Below are 25,330 nucleotides of genomic sequence, written 5' to 3' on the forward strand. Positions count from 1 at the left end.
GAGATCATGACCTGAGCCGAAGGCAGCGGCTTAACCCACTGAGCCACCCAGGCGCCCCTGTTCTTTGCTTCTTTAATGTGTAACAGGTGTACCGCGAAGGGCACGGTTCAGCGAATCCTCCCGGACTGCAGCCTTCGTACTCCCCACCCACCCCCGAGTCACAGGAGGGGCCCAGGCCCCCAGACCCCCCTCGCTCCTTCCTGTCACTGCCCCCCACAGGGTAACCACCATCCTGATTTTTATTTTTATTTTTATTTTTTAAGATTTTATCTATTTATTTGACAGAGATCACAAGCAGGCAGAGAAGCAGGCAGAGAGGAAGGGAAGCAGGCTCCCCGCTGAGCAGAGAGCCCGATGCGGGGCTCCATCCCAGGACCCTGAGATCATGACCTGAGCCGAAGGCAGAGGCTTTAACCCACTGAGCCACCCAGGCGCCCTCCATCCTGATTTTTAGTAGCACAGGTTCATTTTGCCTCGTTTTGAATTTTGTGTAGATGGAAGCACACGGTATAGACGTCTGTGGCTGCTGTCACTCAGCGTGTTTGTTATTTCGATCCTGTTGGTGGGTGTAGCTGTGGATGGCTTGTTCTCATTTCCGTATAGTACTCAATAGCTGGAGAACACCACTGCAGTTTTAGTAACTTTTTTTTAAAGATTTTATTTATTTATTTATATGAGAGAGAGAGAGAGAGAGAGAAGGAGCAGGGGGGAGGGGCAGAAGGAGAGGGAGAAGCAGACCCCCCACTGAGCAGGGAACCCTATAAGGGTCTCAATCCCAGGACCTGGGGATCATGATCTGAGCCCAAGGCAGAGGCTTAACTAACTGAGCCACACAGATGCCCCAGTTTTATTAACTTTTTGAATGAGTATTATATGTATATGGTACAAAATTTAAAAGGCACAAAAGGGTTTACACCCCCTCTCCCTGCTTGCTCCCACCCCCTCCCGCTTCCTCCATAGGTAGCCACTGTTGGCAGTTTCTCACCTGGTCCTCCGGGGTCGCTGAGCCCCCATGAACAGTTTGTCCGCCTCTTCCACCAAGTACATTGTATATGTACCGTTCTCCTCCTCCCCCCCGTCCCCCACTTTCTTTCAAATAACAATAGATCTTGGAGATCGACTGGCACTGGGTAAAGTTCTATCTGATTCCTTTAAATGGGGTGCCTGGGTGGCTCAGTTGGTTAGGCGACTGCCTTCAGCTCGGGTCATGATCCTGGAGTACTGGGATCGGGTCCCGCATCGGGCTCCCGGCTCCACGGGGAGTCTGCTTCTCCCTCTGACCTCCTCGCTCATGCTCTCTCTCACTGTCTCTCTCTCTCTCTCTCTCTCTCTCTCAAATAAATAAATAAATAAATAAAACTTAAAAAAAAAAAAAAAAAAAGAAATGATTCCTTTAAATGGAGCATAACCCTGCCTTTCCTGGACATGGAACAGTTTTTTAACACAGTGTCTCTTGGGAACTTTGTGAGCCTTCCCAGCCCCATTTGTTTTCCTGTCGTGAGTTATGCCTTCCTGAGAATGGTGCACGTGAACCTGGCCACGGATGACTGGCATTTCATGCTTGAGCCCATCTCCTAACCACAAACACAACACTCATTTTTTTTTTTTTAAAGTTGGTGTGTAGCCCAGTGTGGGGCTTGAGCTCACAACCCTAAGATAAAGACCTGAGCTGAGATCAGTAGTCAGGTGCTTAACCAACTGAGGCCAGTTGCCCCACATTTTTTTCAAGATAAAATTGACATAACATGAAATTCACCATCTCAACCATATAAAGCATACAGTTCAGTGGGTTTTGGCATCTTGACAGCTTTCAGCTATCAACGGCCGCTAGTCGAGAACATTTTCATCGCCCCAAGAAACCCCATCACCATTCAACAGCCTCTCCTTATTCCCCTGCTCCCCAAGCTGCCCCTGGCAACCTCTGATCCACTTTCTGTCTCTATAGATTTGTCCCTTCTGGACCTTTCACGTAAACTGGATCATACACTATGACCCTTGTGTCTGGTTTCTCTCACCAAGCACACGCTCATGGTTCCTACGTGTTGTCCCGTGTGTCAGCCTTTTCTGTTCCATCAGTGGATACACCATATGATGTATGTCCGCTCATAAACTGATGGACGTTTGGGTTGTCTCCGTGTGGGAACAGAGTAGTTGGAAATTCTTTACCACAAAGAGGAAATACAAGGCAGTATGTGGGCGTGTTCAAAGTAGAAGTATGTATGCAGAAAAAAATCATTCACTCAAAATACATATTGAGCCTTGTGCTTTGTCACGGAAGAGAGGTAAAGATAGTGGCTTTTTTTTAAATTTTAAGATTTTATTTATTTATTTGACAGAGAGAGACACAGCAAGAGAGGGAACACAAGCAGGGGGAGTGGGAGAGAGAGAAGCAGGCTTCCCGCCGAGCAGGGAGCCCGATGCGGGGCTTGATCCCAGGACTCTGGGATCATGACCTGAGCTGGAGGCAGCCTCTTAACGGCTGAGCCCCCCAGGCGCCTCAAGATAGTGGCTTTTTTACCTCGAGGGTTGAAATAGGAGAGTTGAGAAAGAGTGTAGGCTGTAGGCAGCCAGCTGCTGGGTCAAATTTTTCTCCATCGTTAGCCGTGTGTGACATGTGAACTATTTCTTTAACCTGTCTGAGCCTGTTCGCCCATCTGTAACACCGGGAGAGGTAACAGACCCTTCCTTCTAAGGTAGTTGAGTGGTGAGGATTCAGCGATGCCCAGCCCACAAAGAGCTCAGCCAGTCATGATAGATAAGAGTCATGGCCTCTAAAAGATGTCCACATCCTGATCCCTAGAACCTGGGCAGAGAGGACGCTATGGACATGATGAAGTTAAGGATCTTGAGATAGTGAGATTAGCTTGGGTTATTTGGAGGAGGAGGAGGAAGAGGAGACCCAGCGTCCTCACAGGGGTCCTTATAAGGGAAAGAGGGAGGCAGGAGAACCAGAGAAGGAGACATGAAGAGGGAAACAGAGGCTGGAGTGATGCCCTTGCTGGCTTTGGAGGCGGAGGAGGGGATCACAAGATGAGGAATGCATGTGGCTTCTAGAAGCTGGAAATAAGGCGCAGAAACAGATTCTCCCCTAGAACCTCCAGAAGGAATGCAGCCCCATTGACGCCTGGATTGAAGCCCTGTGAGACCAAATTTCAGGCTTCTGACCTCCAGATCTGTAAGAGGTACTGTTTTTAGCCAGTGAGCTTGTGGTCATCTGTTCCAGCAGCAGTAGGAGACAAGGACACCAGGGCCCCGGCACACAGTGAGAATCTGAAAGTGTTGGTCATGATGATTCCTTTGTGACAAATGCGGACCTTAAGGAAACTACCTCACCAAAGCCACTTGGTCAGGAAGAGTAGAGCCCAATTTACAACTCAGGGGGCATTTGTTCCTTCAGCAAATGGTTGCCAGGTTTTTTCCATCTCTCTGGTTTCCATCTGTCCATCAAGAACATATGAAAGGCTTTCTGTGGGAACAGTGTCAGCTGATACTTATGGAGCATTTGGTCTGTGGCAGGCACTATTCAAGGGGCTTCACACGTAGCCGTCATTTGAATCTTCACAATGACTCTCGCTGTTAGAAGTTGTCACTGTGCCCATTTTACAGGTTAGGAAACTGAGGCACAAGGGGTAAGGTGAAACTCTTTGCTCTAGGATTACACAGACCATACACTGTTCAGTGTTCAGGACACAGTGGGAAATGACTTAGATATTGTCTTTGCCCTCATGGAGCTTAAAAGTCTGGTGGGGGAAACAGATGCTAGACAAATGCAAACAAAAAGCATTGTTACATAATATTAAGTGGTGATAACTGAAGAAAAAGAAAAGTGGTTTAGGCAGGGGGAATGGCAAGTGCAAAGGCCCTGTGGTAGAAAGGAGCCATTCTGTTCTTGGGATGGAAGGAAGGCCAGCACGGCTGGAGGAGAGCCATCGAGTGTGGCAGGAGGCTGAGTAGTCAGACTAGGACCTGTGTATATAGACAGCACCGCACACCGTCCCAGGGTTCAGAGCTGTGAAGGCAGGGGGAGCCCGTTCCCTCAGCACCGCCTCTTTCCCCAGCGTACCTGTGATGTGGCAGAGGATTGCATGTGGACCCCAACCAGCCTTCCTGAGCTCCAGGCCCCGCTCTGCCACTCACCAGCTGTGTGACCGTGGGGAAGCCACATAACCGCTTCCTGTCTCCGGTCGCTTGTGTGTTAAGTGGCGGTAATAATAGCCCCCGCCTGGCAGAGCGGTTGGGAGGAGAGGAGATGCACGGATTACGTGTCTGCTGCAACTTGAGCGCCTCAGTGTTTGCTGCAAGTGCTCCTGCAGTGTTATTTTTGTGAGTCATCTCAGGTCATCTCAGGAGGAGGGTTATTATGACAGCCCGCCTGTTCCACACAAAAGGAAACCATCGCTCAGAGAGGTTGCGTGGCCCCCAGGCTTGCACAGCTTGGAAATGGCAGGGTTGGATTTGAACCCAGGCTCGCCTCCCCCGAAGTCCAGGCTCCTTCCTCCCTTGTAGGGATGTTCCTGTTTGTGGCGGCGGGTAGGCAAAGTCTGGGCGACCTCTCGATGGCAGGTGATAGGGCCATCTGGAGCGTCGGATGCTCCTGGGGCTGTGGACTAGGTGCCTTTGAGAGCTATGATGGCTTGTGATTCTAGAAGCCAAAGAGAAGAGCCTGAAACTGGAGAGTAGATTGGGTCAGCCGTTCCTAACTGCCTTCCACCCTCACATGGCTTTCTGTGCCTTTAACTGTCAAGACAGGAATGGCAGAGCCTTGGTGGGGAGCCTTCCTCCACATAGATTACTCTTTTCTTCCTTCAGAAAGTAATTACAGTGGGGCGCATGGGTGGCTCAGTGGGTTAAATCATCTGCCTTCGGCTCAGGTCATGATCCCAGGGTCCTGGGATCGAGCCCCGCATTGGGCTCTCTACTCAGCGGGGAGCCTGCCTCCACCTCTCTCTCTGCCTGCCTCTCTGCCTACTTGTGATCTCTGTCAAATAAATAAATAAAATCTTAAAAAAAAAAAGTAATTACAGGGCACTGAGTGGCTCAGGGGGTTAAGCTTATGCCTTCAGCCAGGTCATGATCCCAGTGTCCTGGGTTCGAGCCCCGCATCAGGCTCCCTGCTTGGCAGGGAGTCTGTTTCTCTCTCTGCCTGCTGCTCCCCATGCTTGTGCACTCTCTCTCTCTCTCGTTCTATCTCAAATAAGTAAAATCTTAAAAAAAAAAAAAAAAAGTAATTATGGAGGATTGACTGACAGTGCCTCCTGACCGGCCGGGCACGGTGCCTCCTACATGCGGTGCAGTGTGGCCTGGTATTCGCGCGTGTACTCCTGGAGTTGGGGATTTTCCCCATTTTACAGATGAGGATACCGAGGCTCCAAGAGATTGGCTGAAATGGCCATTTCGGCAGTGTATGGCAGAGCTGGGATTCAAACCCAGGAATCCTTGGTGAGCAAAACTACACCAGGCCCGTACCCTGAGGGAGCTTCCTCAGAGTCCTATGTGACCAGGGGGACGGGACAGATGTGCCATTTGTATGCATGGTTATTTGAATGAAGTCGGAAGTCTGGCAGGTGGTGTCAAGGAGAGCTCTAAGGTGCGGGTTCCACACAGATCTGGCAGAGTCTGGAGGCGTTGGGGAGGCAAGCATGGGGGCTTATGCATTCATCCAGAGAAAATTTTCTGAGCTCCTACTCTGGGCCATGCCCTGTGCTACATGCGAGGGACATGGTGACACCCCTCACCCTGGCACCCACAGTCACTGAGCTGACATTACAAGGAGATGTGGCGGCCCAGATGGGGGGTCATCCCTCTCCCGAGGTTCCACAGTGAGGCCAGGGGCAGCGCAAGCACTGACAGTGGCTCTCCCCCTCCCGCAGTTGGAGAAGGAGGAACAGATACACAGCGTGGACATCGGCAATGACGGCTCGGCCTTCGTGGAGGTGCTGGTGGGGAGCTCAGCCGGAGGCACTGGGGAGCAAGACTACGAGGTAAGCAGGGCTTTAAGATGGGCCCCGTGCTGATCCCTGCCCCAGGTGCCCCATCACCCCCTTCCCCCTGGGGTAGGTGCCTGGCTGGTGTAGAGATGAGTCACACTGCCCTCTGCCCTCTAGAGGAGGAGGCACAGGTGAAAAACTGCACACCAGGGTAGAGACCCACATTTGCATCGGGGGCGGGGGCATAACTAGACATACTTGTCTGGTCTAAGGGACACCGCTGCTTGAGAGCAAAACCGCTTTTCTCTGGTCCCCGAGGTTCTCACAGATGTCCTGGCAAGTTGAGATTCCGCATTGATTGGGATGCCTCTGTTAGTCACTTCATATGGGACAAATGTTTACAAGAAGGGATGCTTTTTGCTCTATTACAGATATTTTTATTTTTTAAAGTTTTTATATATTTGAGAGAGAGAGAAATCAAGTGTGGAGCGGGGGAGGACAGAGTCTGGAGAGGGAGAAGCAAACTTCCCGCTGAGCAGGGAGCCTGGCATGGGCTCGATCCCAGGACCCCGGATCATGACCTGAGTTGAAGGCAGATGCTGAACTGACTGAGCCACCCAGATGCCTTTATTTTATTTTATTTATTTGGGAGAAAGAATGTGTCAGTGTGAAGAGCTGGGGGCAGAGGGAGAGGTAAAGAATCTCCAGCAGACTCCCCGCTTAGCTTGGAGCCCGACATGGGGCTCTGGCCCAGGACCCTGAAACTATGACCCAAGCCAGAATCAGAAGTCGCCACTTAACTGCCTGAACCATCCAGGTGCCCTGCTCTGTTACAAATATTTTAAAAGTTGGTATGATCTTTTCCCTACTGGTTGAATTCATTAGAGCTGTGTTGGTGAGACCATAGCTAGCCAGCTGTTAATCCACAAAATGTCTTGGGGTAGAAATAAACCTACTTGAAAAGCAAGTTTACAATTTAAGTAAACAGTAAACCAGTTTTCTACGAGATGAGTTTTTTCCTTGCAGTGAGAAATTGTTTTTAGTTGAAGTATATTTTGCGTACAATAAAATGTGCAGATCTTAGTGTACAGGTCAAGGAGTTCTGACAACTGTATGCACCAGTGTAACCGGCCCCCAAGTTAAGACACGGAGCATTACTAGCATCCTGGGGAGGTCACTCGCACCCCTTTGCAGTCACGCCCCATCCCCCCACCTTTGCCAGCTCAGGCAGCCTCTGGTCTCTTCTGTCACTACAGACTAGTTTTGTCGGTGGTAGAATTTCATATAAATGGAATTTGCTCTTTTTTTATGGCTGGCTTTTTTCACCATATCCTGATTTTCGAGATTCTTCCATATTGCTGAGACCACAGTTTGTTTCTCCATTCTCTTGTGGGTGGGCACAAGCTGCTGTGAACATTTTTGTACAAGCCTCTGCATGGAGATCTCTTCTGGGTGAATATCTACGAGTGCAATTACGTTCTCCTAGGGTAAATGGATGTCTTAACCTTACTGGACTTGACAGTTTCCAAAGTGGTTGTACCATTTTACGTTCCCCTCAGTGGAAACTGAGAGTTCTAGTTGTTCCGTATCCTTACCTGTCCGTGATGTTGCCAATCGTTAATTTCTTAAATTTCAGCCATTCAGATCGCACATGGTGGTATTTTATCATGGCTTTAAGTTGCATTCTCCTGACAAGTAATGACATCGTGTAACCTTTCATGTACTTAGTAGCCTATCTTACTTTATGAAGTGTCTATTCAGGTCTTTTGCTTGTTTTTTATTGTTTTGTTTGTTTGTTTGTTTGTTTTGTCCTGGATGTTAATCATGGGCTTGTTTATTTTTTTCTTTCTTTCTTTTTTTTTTTTTTTTCAGATACATGTGTTGCAGATTTTTCCCCCAGTCTGTGACTTGCCTTTTCATTATCTTTAAAAATTTTTTAATTAAAGCATAATTACCATACAGTGTTATAGTAGTTTAAAGTGTGCAATGTAATGATTCAACACTCTTGTGCCTCACTCAGTGCTCATTGTGGTCTGTGTACTGACCTTTCCATTATCTTAACAGTGCCTTTTTTTTTTTTTTTTAAGATTTTATTTATTTATCTGACAGAGAGAGATCACAAGCTGGCAGAGAGGCAGGCAGAGAGAGAGAGAGGAGGAAGCAGGCTCCCTGCTGAGCAGAGAGCCCGACGTGGGGCTCGATCCCAGGACCCTGAGGTCATGACCTGAGCCGAAGGCAGCGGCTTAACCCACTGAGCCACCTAGGCGCTCCTTAACAGTGCCTTTTGATTGAGCTGATGAAGTCCAATCAAGGTGCTTTTCTTTTTTTTAAGTTTCTTTTTCTCTTTCTTCCTTCCTCCCTCCCTTCTTCTCTCCCTCTTTCTATGTTTCTCCTCTTTTCTTTTCTTTCTTACTGCTAAGTGCCTTTTGGGTTCTGTAAGGAATATTTGTCTGTCCCAAAGTCATGATACTCTCTGTATTAATTTCTTTTTTTTTTTTTTAAGATTTTTATTTATTTATTTGTCAGAAAGAGAGAGAGAGAGCGAGCGCAGGCAGACAGAGTGGCAGGCAGAGGCAGAGGGAGAAGCAGGCTCCCCACAGAACAAGGAGCCCGATGTGGGACTCGATCCCAGGACGCTGGGATCATGACCTGAGCCGAAGGCAGCTGCTCAACCAACTAAGCCACCCAGGCTCCCTCTGTATTAATTTCTTACTGCTGCTCTAACAAATGACACAAACTGAGTGGCTTAAAGCTGTAACACAAACTTACTTTCTTACAGTTCTGTTTCAGTGGGCTAAAATCTTAGTGTTGGCAGGGCTGGGTTTCTTCTGGAGGTCCTAGGGGAGGATCCATTTCCTTACCTACCGCAACTTCTAGAGGCTGCCTGCATTTCTTGGCCTGTGGCCCCCTCCGTCTTCAAAGGCACTGATGACAATACTCTAACATCTGCTTCCGTCCTCACTTCTCTGGCTCTCCTGTGTCGCTCTTCCTTATAAAGACCCTTGTGATGACACTGGGCCCACCTGGATAACCCAGGCTTATCTCCCCACCTCAAGATACTTAATCACAGGGGTGCCTGGGTGGCTCAGTGGGTTAAAGCCTCTGCCTTCTGCTCAGGTCATGATCCCAGGGTCCTGGGATTGAGCCCCACGTCGGGCTCTCTGCTCAGCGGGGAGCCGCTTCTTCCTCTCTCTCTGCCTGCCTCTCTGCCTACTTGTGATCTCTGTCAAATAAATAAATAAATAATCTTAAAAAAAAAATACTTAATCACATCTGCCAAGTCCCTTTTGCTATGTTCACAGGTACTAGGGAGTAGCACATGGACCTCTGTGGGGTGCCATGATTCTTCCTACTGTCATCTTCTGTGTTTTCTTCTAGAAGCTTTATAATTTTAGATTTTTTATCTTAATTTTATAATTATATCTAAAATTTTATAATTTTAGATTTTACATCTCTGGTCCATTTCAAATGAATTTTTGGATATTGTGTGAAGTAGAGGACAAGGTCCTTTTTTTTTTTTTTTTTTAAATGTTTGTTGAAAATACTCTTAAAAAAAAAGATTTTCCTGGGGCGCCGGGGTGGCTCAGTGGGTTAAAGCCTCTGCCTTCGTCTCGGGTCATGGTCCCAGGGTCCTGGGATCAAGCCCCACGTCGGGCTCTCTGCTCAGTGGGGAGCCTGCTTCCTCCTCTCTCTCTGCCTGCCTCTCTGCCTACTTGTGATCTCTGTCTGTCAAATAAATAAATAAAATATTAAAAAAAAAAAAGATTTTCCTGGGGTGCCTGGCTGGCTGAGTCGGTAGAGCATGCAACTCTTGATCTCAGGGTTGTAGATTTGAGCCCCACATTGGGTACAGAGATTACTTAAAAAATAAAATCTTTAAAAAATGATTATCCTTTTTCCACTGAACCGTTTTGGTTCTTCTATTGCAAAGTGATGGACATATATGTGTAGGTTGATTTCTGTACTCTCTGTTCTGTTTCATTGATATGTACGTTTATCTTTGTGCCAATACCACACTGTCCTAATAGTAAATACTGAAATCAGATTGTGTTGGGCTTCCATCTTGGTCTTCAGTAGTCTCTTGACTATTCTAGCTCCTTAGCATTTATTTCCATGTAAATCATAAAACCAGTTTGTCAATAACTTTATTTATTCCAGACTTACAGAAAAGTAGTACAAAGGATTCCCTGATAATCTTCACTCAGATTCCCCAGATGTTAACACATGGGTACATATTTTTCAGTGAACTGATAGTAAGTTGCAAACATGATTCCACATTATCCCTGTACACTACAGCGGATATTTCCTAAAAAGAGAGACATTCTCTTACTTACTTAATAAATAAATAAGAAGAACCAGAAGCCTTCTTTTTAATATCACATTGGCCAACTGGGTCATGTGCCCAACCCCGACCAGCCACTGGCAGAGAGAATTGCACTGCTTGGACCAGGCATGGCTTATCCTTCAGTATTGGGCACATAGGCCTTCCACTCTTTTTCAGAGCTGCCTTGTCCGTTTAATTCTCCTTGTCCCCTCATCATACTGTCAGGATCTCCATTTATTTCTTTAAACTATTAAATGTACTTTTGTATTGTGTTTGATAATTTAAATGGATGCAGCCTTTGTGAGTCCGAGTCTGCAGTTTGTGGTTTCTGCTGCTTGTTTCCATATGCCTTACAGTGTGTGTGTGTGTGTGTGTGTGTGTGTGTGTGTGTGTGCGCGCGCGTGTGTGTGTACGTGTGTGTGTGTACGTGTGTACGTGTGTACCTCTGATCTTTGGGAATGTGTCTGTGGGGAATGTCTGAGGACCTGGTATGAAGTACATTCCTCCAAAGAGGATCTGCCACCGCGTGGGTGATCTTGTGTACACAGGTCTGCTGGAGGAAAGATGTTAGGGTTTGAAGCCGATGGCCAAGCCAAGAAAGAATTCTAGAGACGTCTTTGGTGCAAAAAGCTGGTTTTATTAAAGCACGGGGACAGGACCCAGGGGACAGAAAGAGCTGCACTGGGGTCATGAGGAATGGCCCATTATATACTTTCAAGTTGGAAAGGGCTTAGGGATAGTGTAAACCTCCCAGGTATTTTGGAAACAAGGTTTCCAGGATCCTGAGGGGGCTAGCTATTGTTAAGAAAAAGGTCATTTATTTTAGTAAAAACTCAGTCCTGTGACTCTTCAGATATATATCAGTGAGTCATAAGCTTGGCGGATGACTACCAACATATATCTCGGGGGACAGAGATAAAGGATGTTTCCAAAGGAGTTATTATTTGTTAAAGTACACTTAGAGAGGGGCACCTGGGTGGCTCAATGGGTTAAAGCCTCTGCCTTCAGCTCAGGTCATGATCTCGGGGTCCTGGGATTGAGCCCTGCATCGGGCTCTCTGCTCAGCGGGGAGCCTGCTTCCCTTCCTCTCTCTCTGCCTGCCTCTCTGCCTACTTGTGATCTCTCTCTCTGTCAAATAAATAAATAAATAATCTTTTTAAAAGTACACTTAGAGGATCCTGGGGGTCAGGCTGAGATGGCCTTTTGTCCTTAACAAAGTATTAGCATTGAGGCAGCTGAGTTCCTAGAGGAATGTCACTCTTCCTGTCTCAAGGACTTGTCAGCGGGCTGGCTGTAGGTGGTAAGGAAATTTAAGAATTTTTTTTTTTTGCCTTTGTTTCGCACATCAGGACCACTTAAAGTCTTCAGCTTGGGTTTTTCCGTGCAGATAGCTCATATGAATTTTTTGCTCCAAATCCTTGAGAGTACAGACTTGTGCTTAGGATTCTTCCAGATCTCTGTTGTTCTCCAGAGCAAAGGCCTCCCACCGACTCACTCCACAAGGCATTTTCCCCTAATTTACTCACGGAGAGTGTTGCCCTTTGAGGAGGCTCAGCTCTGTTGGAGTTGGGTGATGGTCCATGAGTAGCTACTGTTCTTCCTCAACCAGAGCCCAGGCTTTATCTTCTGTTCCCAACCACCCCCAGCCCCCGCCATCCATTAAAATTACATTCTCTGGTACCCAGAGTCAGCACCCAGGCAAACACTAACCTCAGTGCCACCTGCCCTGTGGGTCAGGGTCCTGCCAAGAAACTGAAACCACACCAGTTATCGTAACAGAGAATTTAACATAACGAATTAGCAACTATATATTGAACCCAGGAGGCAAGAAGACTCAGGTGCCGTGTAGAAGTAATGCGGGGAGCAGCTGCCACCCCTTGGGTGGGGGGAGCAAAAGGACATGGTTGGAATTCCTGAAACCTCAACGTTTAGAAGCTCGGAAGTGGGGTTCCACAGAGCTGAAACGCAGACCCGCTGGAATCCCTGAGAGGGTCCGGATGATACCAGCTCCACAGATGTTAAAATGCTGAAACCAGATCCCCCTGCGGCCCTGGGGAGGGCTGCTGCCAAAGCGGAAGCGTACCAGGGGTGATGCTTTCAGGGGCGGCCAGAAGCCAGAGCACAGAAGCACATCTCTCCTCCCTCCTTTCGCTTCTCGACCTCTCTGTGGCTCCCCCTACTGGCAGGGCCCTCCAGAAGGAGCGGCTGGACAGGAGCCATGTTTCTGCCCAGCGTCCCAGTGCTGAGCCCCAGGAGAACCACTTAGAGCTGGTGCAGCTCTCCTGGCCCCCTGGATTCCGTTCTCCCGGGCCTGGTCTCCCTCGTACTTGCTCTGCTTTCCGTGAACTCAGCCGTGCGTTTCCAAAAGGTGTTTGAGCATTGTACCAGCCATTATGATTATTCTCTGCTGGGAAGGTCCGTGGAGTGGGCTCTGTGGCCAGTGAGAGAAGAGCCTGTGGAAGAACTGGGCTGTGGTTCATGGAGACCTGGACGTAGAGGGATCCCCGGGGCCTGTGTCAGGGGGGAACTGACCGGCAGCCCAGAAGCAAGGGAGAAGAGAGGTTTTGAGGCATGTGGAGGCGCAGGCCAGATCTGGCGACTCTCTGGACCCTGCCCAGGCCCCTGCTTTCTTCCCAGCCCCTGGGAGGCGTCATTGATGTCAGCCAGTCCTGGTTCTCCTTCGGTGTTCCTTCCCCAGGTCCTGCTGGTCACCTCGTCTTTCATGTCCCCTTCTGAGAGCCGCAGTGGCTCAAACCCCAACCGTGTTCGCATTTTCGGGCCGGACAAGTTGGTCCGGGCAGCAGCGGAGAAGCGCTGGGACCGCGTCAAAATCGTTTGCAGCCAGCCTTACAGCAAGGTACCTGGGGCGGGAGCTGGGGGCGCAGGGTCCTCGGTCCGGGGCCAGCATGGAGTCCCAGAGGGCTGGGAGGACGGGGCAGCCGGTCTCCCCTGGGGATCAGGAGGAGGCTGGTTCCCAGAGGTCACTGAAGCGGGTTTGTGATCTTTCCCACAGGTGATTCCCTAGAGGATATCTGGGAAGGGTGCATGCAGGCTCTCAGGGGAATGGGAGAAGGGGGCAGCTGACTTGGCAGAGGAGCAGTCTGACAGTTACCATCATGGGATCTGGAGTCAGACGCCTGGGTCCACCACTTCTTAGCTGTGTGACCTTGGGCAAGTGACTTAACCTTTCTGGCCTCAGTTTCCTGCTCCTCGTAGGGTTGCCGTGAGGTAGGGATGCTAAGCTGTGGTAATAGCAAGACTCGAGTATGTCATGATACCACACTGTGGAAGTAGACTTCTTCTCGGGGTCCTGTCTTGGGGGCTGTTTGGCCAGTCATCCGGGGACCTGGGCTCTGCGTCCAGCCGGAAGACTGGAAAAGAGCCTGGAGAGCATTTCTGTGTCCCAGACGTGGCACTCAGTGCTCCCTCCCCTTCTGTGGTTAGGAATTCGGGCGTGCAAGAGAGGATTCGCTCAGACCATCAGCAGCCTCTGCTGCTGGCCACGTGGCTGACGGAGCTGGTGCACGTAGGGCTTACAGCCAAGCCCGGCCCAGAGTTAGGGCTCACTAGCAGCTTGATGTTATTATCGTCCTCATTGTCCCCTGGGCACCTCCCTAGACATGTTTGTCCACAAGAGGCAAAGAGCCATAAAGGGTCTCTCCAAGTGAAAGGGGTTTGGGGCCAGGCCTCTGTCTTTGGCCAGACTTCCTAACACCCGCCCTTTGTTCCCAGGACTCCCCCTATGGCCTGAGTTTTATACGGTTTCACAGCCCCCCAGACAAAGAGGAGGCAGAGGCCTCACCCCAGGTAAGCTCTGCTCACCACCCCCCAGCGCCTTCTCCCTACTGCTTCACCCCTGCCTGCCAACAGCCCCTCACTGTGCTGACCTTGTGAGACCTTAGAAGGTGACCAAGCTTGGCCAGTTCCGCGTGAAGGAGGAGGATGAGGGTGCCAACTCCCTGAGACCCGGTGCCCTCTTCTTCAGCCGGATCAATAAGACGCCCCCAGGTGGGTGTGGAAGCTTGAGTCCTCAGTGAGCCCAGTGTTGGAACCTGGGCGTGGGTCTGAGGGAGAAGGAGCCTAGGGACTCCTGAATCAGAGGGAGGAGGTGGCTGGGGGCCTGGACTCCTGTATCACTACTGGGCTTTGGGAACAACACTCTGTCCCCTGGGTAAAAGTGGAAGGGTCTCAGGGCCCAGCCCTCTCACCCCAGCTCCATGTTCTCCCTCGGTAGCCACAGCCAGTGACCCGGCAGGACCCAGCTACGCAGCTGCCACCCTGCAGGCCTCTAGTGCCGCCTCTTCGGCCTCTCCCGTCTCCAGGGCAGTAGGCGGCACCTCCAAGGTGAGACTGTTAGACCCTTGTGGGGTGGAGAGGGCAGAGAGAGGCTAGAGGCTCAGGTCATCCCAACCTCTCAGCCTCAGGAGTCCCCCAAAGGGAAGAGAAAGTTGGATTTGAACCAAGAAGAAAGGAAGACACCCAGCAAACCATCAGCCCAGCCCTCACCACCTGCTGTCAAGAGACCCAAATGTGAGCACTGGCTTCCTTGTTCTCAAAGGGGCCTGTGCTCTTCTGTCCTCGGAGAGGAGGGGTTGGGGGCCTGGACCCTCGGGTCTGAGGGAGGAGGGGCCGGAGGGCCTGACTTCTGGGTCTCAGGGAGGAGGGGCTGAGGCTAGGACCCCTGGGTCTGAGCGAGGAGGGGGCTGGGGGCAGGACCCCTGGGTCTGGGGGAGGAGGGACTGGGCTTAGTCCCAGCAGTACTAACTGAATCCACTCTTTGGCCTCCCCAGTGCCAGCTCCCACCCGCACCCCGGCCACCACCCCACTCCTTGCCCCAGCACGAGGCACCGTGCCAGGAAAGTCCCGAGAAGGCACCGAGCCCAGAGGACCCCGAGCTGGCCCGCAGGAGCTGGGGAAGATACTTCAGGGTGTGGTGGTGGTGCTGAGTGGCTTCCAGAACCCCTTCCGCTCGGAGCTCCGGGACAAGGCTCTAGAGCTGGGGGCCAAGTATCGGCCGGACTGGACTCCAGACAGCACCCACCTTATGTAGGCCTGTGCCCTCCTCCCCACCTTGCCCCCCGCCGCTTCCCCATCTCCTTCTGACTCCTCCGTCTTCATTTCTCTTTCTCCCTGTCTACTCATCTGGCTGTCTCTTCAGTTCTCTGTTTCCTCTGCCTCTTTTTCTGATTCCTACATCTTTCCCTTGGTCTCCTAATGTCTTTTTCTGTTTCTCTCTGATCTGTCTCTTTCTCTGTCTCTGACTTCTCCTTCTTCCCCTGTCCTGTCTCTCTCTCCCTTTCCCTGCTCAGACCACACCTGACTGACCACACCCTCCCCTCTGCTTCCCCACCAGCTGCGCCTTTGCCAACACCCCCAAGTACAGCCAGGTCCTAGGCCTCGGAGGCCGCATCGTGCGGAAAGAGTGGGTGCTGGACTGTCACCGGATGCGGCGGCGACTGCCTTCCCGAAGGTGAGGTCTCTGTTGCGGCCGACTGCACTGACCGACGGCTTCAGTGGGGTCCGTCCAGAGCTGGAGGCCAGGGCATCCTGAGTGATTAGTAAATGCCAGTCGCTGTGGCTTGCTGAGCACCTGCCCCCCGCCCCATCTCCCCTGGAAGACACCATATGCTCTTTGTCTGAGCCCATATTCCTGCCCTAGGTACCTCATGGCAGGGCCAAGCTCCAGCAGCGAGGACGAAGGGGGCTCTCACAGCAGCAGCAGCGGGGATGAAGCCCCCAAGCTTCCCCAGAAGGTCCTATGCCTCCTGCCCTGATGTGGGGGAGGGTGCAGTGCAGGGGGCCCTGGGTCCGCCGTGGCACCCCAGACTCTGCAGCCCTGGCTTCTGCAAGAACACACTCTCACACGCAGGCTGCTCCCTCCCTCCGCAGCGCCCCCAGACCAAAACCAAGCCCCCTCAGGCAGCAGGACCCAGCTCACCTCAGAGACCCAAAACCCCAGAAGAGACCAAACCAGCCTCACCAGGACCCCAGGAAGACACCGACACTGATGGGGAGCAGTCAGGTCAGAGACTGAGGGGCCTAGGTCTGAGGGAGGAGGGGCTGGCGTCTCAGGTCTTCGGTCCTGGACTCCGGGGTCTGAGGGAAGAGAGGGCTGGGATCCTTGGGTCTGAGGGAGGAGGAGGGTCTGGGGGCCTGGACTCCCAGGTCTGAGGGAGGAGAAGGCTGGAAACCCAGATTCCTGCATCTAAGTGGGGTGGGGGTCCCAGATAACTGCACCTGGAGGGCAGGTGAGGTCGGCGGTTAGCACGCCTGTGTCGGTGCTTGGGCCGGAGACTGGAAGGGAGGGTTACCAAGCACGTGGCTTTGCATTGACTAAGCTCCCACTCACAGAAGAACAGGGCAATGGGGCAGAAGATTCTGGGGATACTGAGGATGAGCTGAGAAGGTAAGGTGGGGCTCGGGGTTTGAGGTGGCCCCAGGCTTGGGTGGAGGGGGATCTGGTCTGAATGCTCTTCCCCCACCCCCGTGGGCTCTCCCAGAGTAGCCGAGCAGAGGGAGCAAAAGCAGCCCCCTGACCAGGGGGAGAATGGCGAGGACCCGTATGCAGGATCCACAGATGAGAACACAGACAATGAGGGTCCCCCAGAGTCTCCCGAACTGCCAGTTCCCGAGCTCCCAGGTAGGAACTCCCTCCGTGCCTCCTGAAGTGGGATTTTTCTTTCTCAATTCTCAGCTGTGACCCCCCCAGCCAGCCCTCAGATCACAGCTGCTCCCCATGACTTATGACTTGTCTCCCCACCTCCTTCCCCTGTACTCCCTGCCTCTGCTTACTTCTTGTTGCCTTGGGAAACAGGCATCCATCCTCCCATGCCTTCCCTCTCTGCTCCCCCTCCTGACTTTCTGCTGTGACCACATCCATCACAGCCCAGTGCTGGGCATGTCCCCCTTTGGCTTTCCACTCCAGTACGAACGGCACCTCCCTCACCTGCCCTGCAGGCTTGGTTTCTTCAGAGTGGGAGGTCACCCAGGTGCACTGATGGCGTGGGCACTGATCTCTGTGGCCACCTAGGTGGTGATGGCATTGCTGTTTGTCACCCCAACATGAAGGCAGGGGGTGTGGGATGGGGGCAGGGGTCAGAGCCTTGGCCAGCAGAGCATAGAGGGAGAAGCTGGGCAGCCAGGGTCTGAGCAGAGGGGAGGGTGAGTGGTGATTGGAAGAGGCCGTGTCCATCCGACTCCTTGTGGGTGATGGGCAGGAAAGCACTTTGATCCTCCAAAGCTCTAAAAATGGCATTGAAACTTCATGGTTTGGAGAACCATGTTAAAATGGAACAAAGAAAAGAGCCGTCCTGAAGGTCAGAGCCTGAGAAGTTACTGGAAAACACCCCGCTCCCGGAAAAAGGTTCTGATGGGCCTGGCTGTGAAGCACCGTTTGTCCTGGACCTCTCTGCCAGGATTGCGTGAACACCCCTCCCCAGCATCAGCCTCCTTCTGTCTTGCTCCGAGTGTTTTGCGGCTCCTGCCTGGGGCTTCAAAACGCGGGGGGCCTCACACTCGGCTCCTCCACCCTCTCCCCTGCAGACTTCTTCCAGGGCAAACACTTCTTTCTGTATGGAGAGTTCCCTGGGGATGAGCGGCGGAAGCTCAGCCGCTATGTCACAGCCTTTAACGGGTCAGTGTGCAGGGGTGGGGGCAGGTGTAGGGAGGGGTGGTGCTATCTTGTGGGAGGAAAAGCTAGCGGGAGCCAGAGAAGGGGCACACCATGCAGGGTGGGCACGAGTAGCTTTCCCTCTCATTCTCATCTCTAAAACGAGACTCCTCCCGGCCCCCCTTCTAAACGAAGTGGCAGTGGTGGGAGCCCTTGGCATTGTGGCTGTGGCAAGGCTGGCACAGGGGAGCACCATTGGGGCCTGCTGCAGGTACCTTGGAGAATGGTTGGGGACACTGATTCTCCGCTTCTCTCCGTGTCCTGCCAGGGAGCTTGAGGACTACATGAGCGACCGGGTCCAGTTTGTGATCACAGCACAGGAGTGGGACCCCAGTTTTGAGGAGGTAGGTTCCAGAGGGGCAGGGAAAGGGACACCCAACCTGCCCTGTGTCACCTCCCTCCTCTCCTCACTCACATGTTCCCATATGCGCCCTGCTTCACCTTGCAGGCCCTGATGGACAACCCCTCCTTGGTGTTTGTCCGCCCCCGGTGGATCTACAGTTGCAACGAGAAGCAGAAGTTGCTTCCACACCAGCTGTATGGGGTGGTGCCCCAGGCCTGAAATATGTGCTTGCATGTGTGCGCGCGCGCACACACACACACACACACACGAGCTTAATAAAGGTGACCTGGTTTGCTGCAGCTGCTCCTCTTACTCGGAAGTCTCCTGAACCTCCTCGAGGCTTCCAGCTTTCCGTCCTCTGTTTGGTTTGTGCTTCCCTTCTGAGGGTCAGATATCTTGGCTGCCCTGAGACCTCTGTCCTGGGAAGAATTGGGAGCTCTCTCTCAGGGGTTTGGTAGGAAAGGAGCTCTGTTACTTCTCCCTGGTCGCTTACCGTGGTGCCAGGTGGCAGGGAACTGGGGTTCTAGCCCTCTGAACCCATTCCTGTCTTGTTTGTCCCTCTGTGGGTCCCAGGCTGGAGGCCTGGATCTTGGGAGGTGGGCTTCTCTCCTGAAGTCTGGCTCAGCTTCCCTGGGCCAGGGATATCTCCCTTTCTCCAGGGCTTTCACAAAAGTGGCTGTAGAACCATCAGCCTCCACCGCAGCTAAGTTGGAAACTGAATGGGGTGGTAGAGAATCAGGCAGAAGCTAGGACGGAGTTCTAGGCCAGGGCTGTGGCGCGGGCAGAGGCCGGGAGGTGGGAACTAGCCTGGCTCCCCAGGGTCAGTTGTTTAAGAGGGTTTAGGGCAAGATCTGTCTGGAAGGATGGACATAGTCCTTGGAGCTGTGTTTTCTGACACCGTAGCCCCTGGACCCGGGTAGCTATCTGATGTAGGGCTCGATCCCAGGACTCTGGGATCATGACCTGAGCTGAAGGCAGAGGTTTTAACCCACTGAGCCACCCAGGTGCCCCCCGGGTAGCTATCTGAATGAACTCCAGTGACATGAAGGGAACGTTTACTCTGTCGGTCGCACTGGCCGCATTTCAAGTGCGCAGTGGCTGCTGTAATAGGCGCGCAGATAAAGAACATTCATGTCACTGTAGAAGCAAAAGGACAGGGCTGTCCTGAAAGGCTGCGAGCGCCAGGTTGAGAAGCTTGGACGTTATCCCACAGCTGGGGAGGTCAGGAAGGGGTTGGAGCAGAGCAAAGGGCAGTCAGAGCTCAGTAACAAGTTACACAGACTTTATGTCTTAGACCTACAGAAATTTATCACCTTCCAGTTCTGGTGGTCTGAAGTCCAAAATGGACAAAAACTCAGGGTGTAAGCAGGGCTGTGCTCTTTCTGGAGGCTCTGGGGGAAATATACTTTCTTGTCTTTTCCCCAATTCCCCTTCTGTACTCAAAGCCAGCAGTGGCAAGTGGAGTCTTCCTCATGCCACGTCGCTCTGATGCTGACTCTTCTGTCCCTTCCTTCCACCTTCAAAGGTCCTTGTGTTTACGATGAGCCCACCTGGATAATCGGGGATAATCTCCCTGTTTTAAAGTGAGCCAATTAGCAACTTTGATTGCTTCCATCCTAATTCTCCTTTGCCACAAAGCAGATTCTTCGGTTCCAGGGGTCAGCATGGGGACATCTTTGGGAGGCTGTTACTTTGCCTCCTGCACCTACTGTGTGTGAGATCCATGGAACTGCGCTGTGAAAACCAGACACTAGGGGCACCTGGGTGGCTCAGTGGGTTAAGCCTCTGTCTTTGGCTCAGGTCATGATCTCAGGGTCATGGGATCAAGTCCCACATTGGGCTCTGTGCCCGGTGGGGAGCCTGCTTCCTCCTTTCTCTCTCTCTCTGCCTACTTGTGATCTCTGTCAAATAAATAAATGAAATCTTAAAAAACAGACATGAGGCCCCACTCTCAGGGGGCTGACACTGCTGGGGGAGAGACTGAGAGTGTGTTGTGCAGCATTGAGCACGAACACAGGGTAGTGTTACAGAGCAACGGGACAGGGTAGTGTGGTTCAGAGAGGGTTGGCAGGGAAGGTGTGTCAGAGGACCGACCCCTCTGCTGGGACTTGGGAGAAGTGAGGGAAAGTCTGGCAGAACCATTCCCAGCAGAGGAAAAAGCAGGTGCAAACGCCTCCAGGCAGGAACTGGCTTGACTTGTACAAGCCAGTTTGGGAGGTCAGGGTGTCGGAGACCCAGGATCCCCCCTGGCTCAGCCCTGGCCCGCTGTGTGGATGCAGGCAAAACCCATCTCTCCTGGCCCGTTTCCCCATCTGTACCATGGCGGTTAGACAAGATCGACACCTCTCAAAATGCATTTGTGTCCCTGAAACATTGATGGTGGTGTGGTTGTTGTGGAGGAAATCTTCCAGGACAGCTGTGTGCGTAAATATTGATAGAAACTGACTTCCAGTGTGAAGGGACTTAACCCTCCCCCTCGCACGACCTTTCCCCAAGGCCTTGCCCAGTTGCCTGGGTCTAGCTAGCAGCTGGTCTAGCAGCCTGCTAATTTGCATTTGCCTGCTCAGTGCCACCCCTGATGCTGGATACTTCCACAGACCATCTCATTCCATCCATTCATTTCAGATCTCAGATCTCAGCTAAAACTTGACCTCCTCGAAAAGGATTTTTCTAACCCTCTATATAATATTATATCTGTTGTCATAGTTATAACTTGGTTTATGGTTAAATATACCACTCTCTTCCTCTGTGATGGTCATTTCTTTCTTTCTTTCTTTCTTTTTTCTTTTATTTGACAGAGAGAGAGAAAGCCCAAGTAGGCAGAGAGGCAGGCAGAGAGAGAGGGGGATGTAGGCTCTGTGCCGAGCAGCGAGCCTGATGTGGGGCTTGATCCTAGGACCTTGAGATCATGACCTGAGCTGAAGAGCAGAGGCTTACTTAACCCACTGAGCCACCCAGGCGCCCCTGATGGTCATTTCTTGTGTCTCAAAGATTCCTTCTGTACCTCTGAGGTTACGAAGGTAGTCTCCTTTATTACTTACAGCCATTTTATTTTTCAAGTTTAAAGATCTTAAATCACCAGAAACTTATTTTTGTGTATGGTATGAGGTTGGGATCTGTACGTTTCCTATTGCTGCCATAACAAATTATCCCAAGCTTCGTACCCTTAAACAAAACAAATATATTAGCTTATCGTTCTGTGGGTCAGTAGTCCAACTTCTGCCCCAGTGGGCTAAAATCATGGTGTCTGCAATGCCGTGTCCCCTCTGGGGAGGATCCATTTCCTTATCTATTCCAGTCTCTAGAGGCTGCCTGAGTCCCTTGAATCATGGCCCTGAATCCCTCCGGTGTCTGCTTCCATCGGCACATCGCCTCTGACTCTTCCCTCTTTCTCATATAAGGATCCTCGTGATCACATTGGACCCCCTGGAATAATCAGGATAATCCCCCCATCTCAAGAGAAGATCCTTAATCACGAATCTACAAAGTCCCTTCTGCCACATGTAGACTAACATACTCAGGTTCTGGGGAGTAGGACATGGACCTCTTTGGGAGTCCATTATTCTGCCTCTACAGGATTGCACTTAATTTTACTTCCAGATCTCTCAGCTCGTTCACAGATGAGCCTGTCCTTGCCCCATTCACCTACAGCAGAGATCTGCAAACTACATCCCATAGGCAGTTTCCAGCTCACCTACAATTCTGGTAAAGTTTCACTGGACCAGAGCCACACTCATTCGTGTACCATAATGTGTGTGGCTTTTCTTTTACTCCAGGGGCGGAGCTGGGTGGCTGTGGCAGGCACTGTGGCCTGCAAAACCTAAACATATATACTATCGGGCCCTTTCCAGAAGAAGTGTGCCAACCTCCGATCTACTTGTGAGGATAGTCACTTGTCAGGACCTCCTGTGAGCACAAGGCCATTTTGGAGCCTTCAGGACCTCCTGTGAGCACAAAGCCAGTTTGGAGCCTTCAGTTCTCTTCCACTCGTCTGTTCCCATGCCAACACCGCAGATGTCTTTCCTATGACTCTGAAGTCATTCTTGGTACCTGGGCTGGGGAGCAAGGCTCCCTCCCCTACTTTGTTTTTCAAGATGGAGTTGACTTCTTTGCTTTTTTTTTTTTTGGCCCCCAGTTGACTGGCGCCCACTCCCCCTCGCTAGACCAGGCCTGTCTTGTTCACTGTTGCGTGCCTGCCACCCTGCGCAGGGCCCAGCATGCTACAGGGGCTTAATACACACCTGAAAAATGAAGTGCAGTCCATTGTTAGCTCATTCCTATTTTATAGCAGGAGAAACAGGCTCCAGGAAGGGAAGTGACTGCAAGAGATGATGCTTGCGCCCTTACAGAGGCCTCCTAGCACTCCCATGACTCTCTGCTATGTTATAGATAAGGCATCTGAGTCCAGAGAAGTGACAAAGCTTGTCCAGGGTCCCTTGGCTCATAAGCAGTGGGTCTAGGCTGGCTCCAAAGCTTGAGTTTTAAAAATTTTTACACTGTTGGCAGTATGCCCTTTGTTCTTGCTTTTATCATTTTGTATATTTAGGGACTCGTTCCCCAACTGGACAAAGAGAGCTTTATTTCCTACGGCAACATAATCTGTTCTCTGGCTGTATTGTGTTTCGTTAGCTGGTCCCCTCTTGGTGGGCACTTGGGTGGTTTCCCAACATCCTTATGCCTTTTTCAGTGCTTGAGTTTATTTATAGGGTAAGTTCCTAGAAGTGGAATAGTTGACACGAGTATGTGAGCGTTTTAAATTTTTTATGGACAAATGTCCAAAATGGAGGCACCGATTTAACTTACAATAAGGAGAGACCCCATTTCCCCACATTCCTCAGCAACCAACGATGCTAGCAGACTTCTTACTTTCGCCTTATAAATGGAGGGAAGAACCAGAGTCAGGGCTTGCTTTCAAACCACAGCTCCAAGCCTGTGGTTTGGGGCCCAGCGCTAAGTCTCTGTGGATGACACCTTCCCCTCCCCCCAAACAGGTGAGCAAATTGTTCCTAAGCCTTCTGGGCTGGAACCCAGTGTGGAGTCAGTCTTCCTGACAGCTGTCTGCTCAAGGCAAGTCCTTACAGCCCAGCTTAAAAATGCCACCTCTTCACTGACCCCAGCTGGTGGCAGAGAGGGCCATGAGCCGAGGGGAGGACTCACTCGCGCTCCCCCTGGCTCTCAGCCTGGTGGTGGCTGCGCTGGTGAAGGAGCAGGAGGCGTCTTTGGCCAAAGGCCTGGTCGCAGCTGGAGCAGTGATGCCGGGCTGTGGCCTGGCTGCCCGGTGCTGTCGGGGGATCGTGACAGAGGCGGTGGGCGGCCAGTTTGGAGGGGAATGAAAAAGCCTTGGGGCAGTGCGGGCATGGATAGGGGCGTGCGTCGGTGGCATGGTGCGTGTGGCGGTGGGCTGCAAGCTTGGAGGGGTAGCAGAAGGACTTGGGGCAGTCGGGGCACGGGTAGGGGCGGGCGGGTGCATGGGTCCAGAGGTGGGCTGCCAGCTTGGAGCGGTGGCCAAAGGCTTTGGGGCAGTGTGGACACGGGTGTGGGCGGGCGCCACTGTGTGTGAGGCGGTGGGCTGCCAGCTTGGAGGGATAGGAGAAGGCCTTGGGGCAGTCAGGACACGGATGAGGCCGGGCGCCACCGTGTGCCAGCCGGTGCGTGGCCAGCTTGGACGGGTAGGAGAAGGCCTTGTCACAGTCAGGGCAGCGGTGTGGGCGCTGGGGTGGGGGCCGCCGACGGGGTCGGGAAGGCACCCCCACGGACGAGGCAGGCCCTGGAACCGACTGGCTGGGCTTCTGCGTTGAGCCCTGGGGGGGAGCTACAGGACAGGAGGGCTGGTGGGCTCCAGGCATCAGCCAACACCCTGAATCTAGGCCAGGCTTCCCTTCCCTCAGCCAACCTCAGATGTCATCTGGGATTCCTCAAATGACAAGTCTCTATTCCCCACCTTCTGCCATGCATCATCGTAAGGAGCTCCGAAGGGTTACCTGGCTGGAACCCCAAAGCAACTACTGGGGTGTCCGTTTCTAGTATATTCCCAAGTGAAAACCCTGAAATTCCGCATATCAAACCCTCTGATGCTTAATTTTCTGAGCCCTAAAAATCACTGAAGTTCCCCAAAGCCAATAGTAGGATTCCCCAGAACACATTTGTGGAATATCCCAAATGGTCATCACCCTAGGCCTTCAAACTTTCGCCGAGAGAGTCCCTCAAAATATGATTTTCTTAGCCCCAGTTCCTGTAGAAGACCCCCCTACCCACAGGCGGGACCGCTCTCACCTTCTCCCTTGGTTACTGGTTCCTTGCCAGTGGGACTAGGATCGGTGTCCCCGGCGGCGGACTCTGCATCTCGTTCCAGCATCTTGCTGGTCCGGGAACCCAGAGAGAGGTAGGCAATGCGGGTGATTACCAGGCTGATGGGGATAGGGCTGTAGAACTAAAATCAGGCACCAGTCCGTTTTGGAGGAAGGTTTTTTTAAGCCTAGGATCCGGGAGCGGGGGCGGGGGCCATGCGAACGCTGAGCCTAAGAGCACAATGGGCGGGGTTTATGCAAACCTGACCCTCTGCGCCTTGCACCCGGCGCTGGAGCCCTCAAGCGGGGTGGCGGGGACTCTAGTACTTAAACTCGGGGGCAGCCCTGAGCGCGGAGCTGGCTAGGCCTCTAGAATGTACGGGACCTACCCCACCAGAACCTCCCAGCCGGAAGCGAACCCGGGAATGGGCGAGGCTATATAGACAGGTCCCAAAGCAACTCATACCCAAGGTAGGGGCCTTCGAGCGGAGAGGACGGGTCTTTTAGAACTCTGTCACAGGGGAGGAGCCTGAGCGGAGTGGGCGGGATTTCACCTCCCAATGGGTAGCTTTACCCGAGTCTTGGTTTAGTCTCAGTCCATCGACGCCGCGTGAACTGCTTCCTTCTCGTTGCTAAATTTCATTCCCAGCGTGGAGGGTAGAGGGGAAACCTAGAGGGAGATGCAGAAAGAACGTGGCGTGTCTTGGTGATCCAGAGAGCTCTAATGGATTTTTCCCTTGGGGTTCCAAGCGTCCGGGCCTCAATGCACGCCTCGGAATC

At 52.1% G+C, this 25,330-nt stretch overlaps 2 protein-coding genes across 3 annotated transcripts in view; one reads left to right on the top strand and one right to left on the bottom strand.

The window, feature by feature from the left end:
* LOC111139524 (X-ray repair cross complementing 1) overlaps positions 1–18,556 on the top strand; it is a 22,738-nt gene extending 4,182 nt beyond the window's left edge. The window contains exons 3-17 of one of the 2 annotated variants that reach the window (XM_022491812.1): positions 5,871–5,981; positions 12,950–13,108; positions 13,984–14,058; positions 14,154–14,259; positions 14,486–14,595; positions 14,670–14,781; positions 15,042–15,297; positions 15,605–15,721; positions 15,911–16,004; positions 16,141–16,273; positions 16,603–16,657; positions 16,752–16,891; positions 17,794–17,884; positions 18,189–18,264; positions 18,369–18,556. In XM_022491812.1, the coding sequence (XP_022347520.1) occupies positions 5,871–5,981; positions 12,950–13,108; positions 13,984–14,058; positions 14,154–14,259; positions 14,486–14,595; positions 14,670–14,781; positions 15,042–15,297; positions 15,605–15,721; positions 15,911–16,004; positions 16,141–16,273; positions 16,603–16,657; positions 16,752–16,891; positions 17,794–17,884; positions 18,189–18,264; positions 18,369–18,482 (1,749 nt within the window). In that variant the 3' untranslated portion in view covers positions 18,483–18,556. The remainder of the gene's footprint in view (positions 1–5,870; positions 5,982–12,949; positions 13,109–13,983; positions 14,059–14,153; positions 14,260–14,485; positions 14,596–14,669; positions 14,782–15,041; positions 15,298–15,604; positions 15,722–15,910; positions 16,005–16,140; positions 16,274–16,602; positions 16,658–16,751; positions 16,892–17,793; positions 17,885–18,188; positions 18,265–18,368) is intronic. The other variant, XM_022491813.1, reaches the window with a different exon arrangement.
* Positions 18,557–23,416: 4,860 nt separating this feature from the next.
* On the bottom strand, positions 23,417–24,618 carry LOC111139526 (zinc finger protein 575). Its single transcript, XM_022491819.1, has 2 exons — positions 24,537–24,618; positions 23,417–24,075 (listed from the first exon to the last, which is right to left on the bottom strand). The coding sequence occupies exons 1-2, from the start codon at positions 24,616–24,618 to the stop codon at positions 23,417–23,419; spliced, it is 741 nt and encodes a 246-aa protein (XP_022347527.1).
* Positions 24,619–25,330: the final 712 nt, after the last annotated feature.

This window comes from Enhydra lutris, unplaced genomic scaffold, assembly GCF_002288905.1.
Source record: "Enhydra lutris kenyoni isolate GAN:26980312 unplaced genomic scaffold, ASM228890v2 scaffoldscaffold110, whole genome shotgun sequence".
Lineage (NCBI taxonomy): Eukaryota > Metazoa > Chordata > Mammalia > Carnivora > Mustelidae > Enhydra > Enhydra lutris.

Excerpts from the sequence above, each read along its gene's own strand:
- LOC111139526 (XM_022491819.1), bottom strand. The coding sequence starts at position 24,618 with ATGCTGGAACGAGATGCAGAGTCCGCCGCCGGGGACACCGATCCTAGT. Across the intron at positions 24,076-24,536 it reads ACCAGTAACCAAGGGAGAAG|CTCCCCCCCAGGGCTCAACG; the intron begins GTGAGAGCGGTC and ends CCTGTCCTGTAG.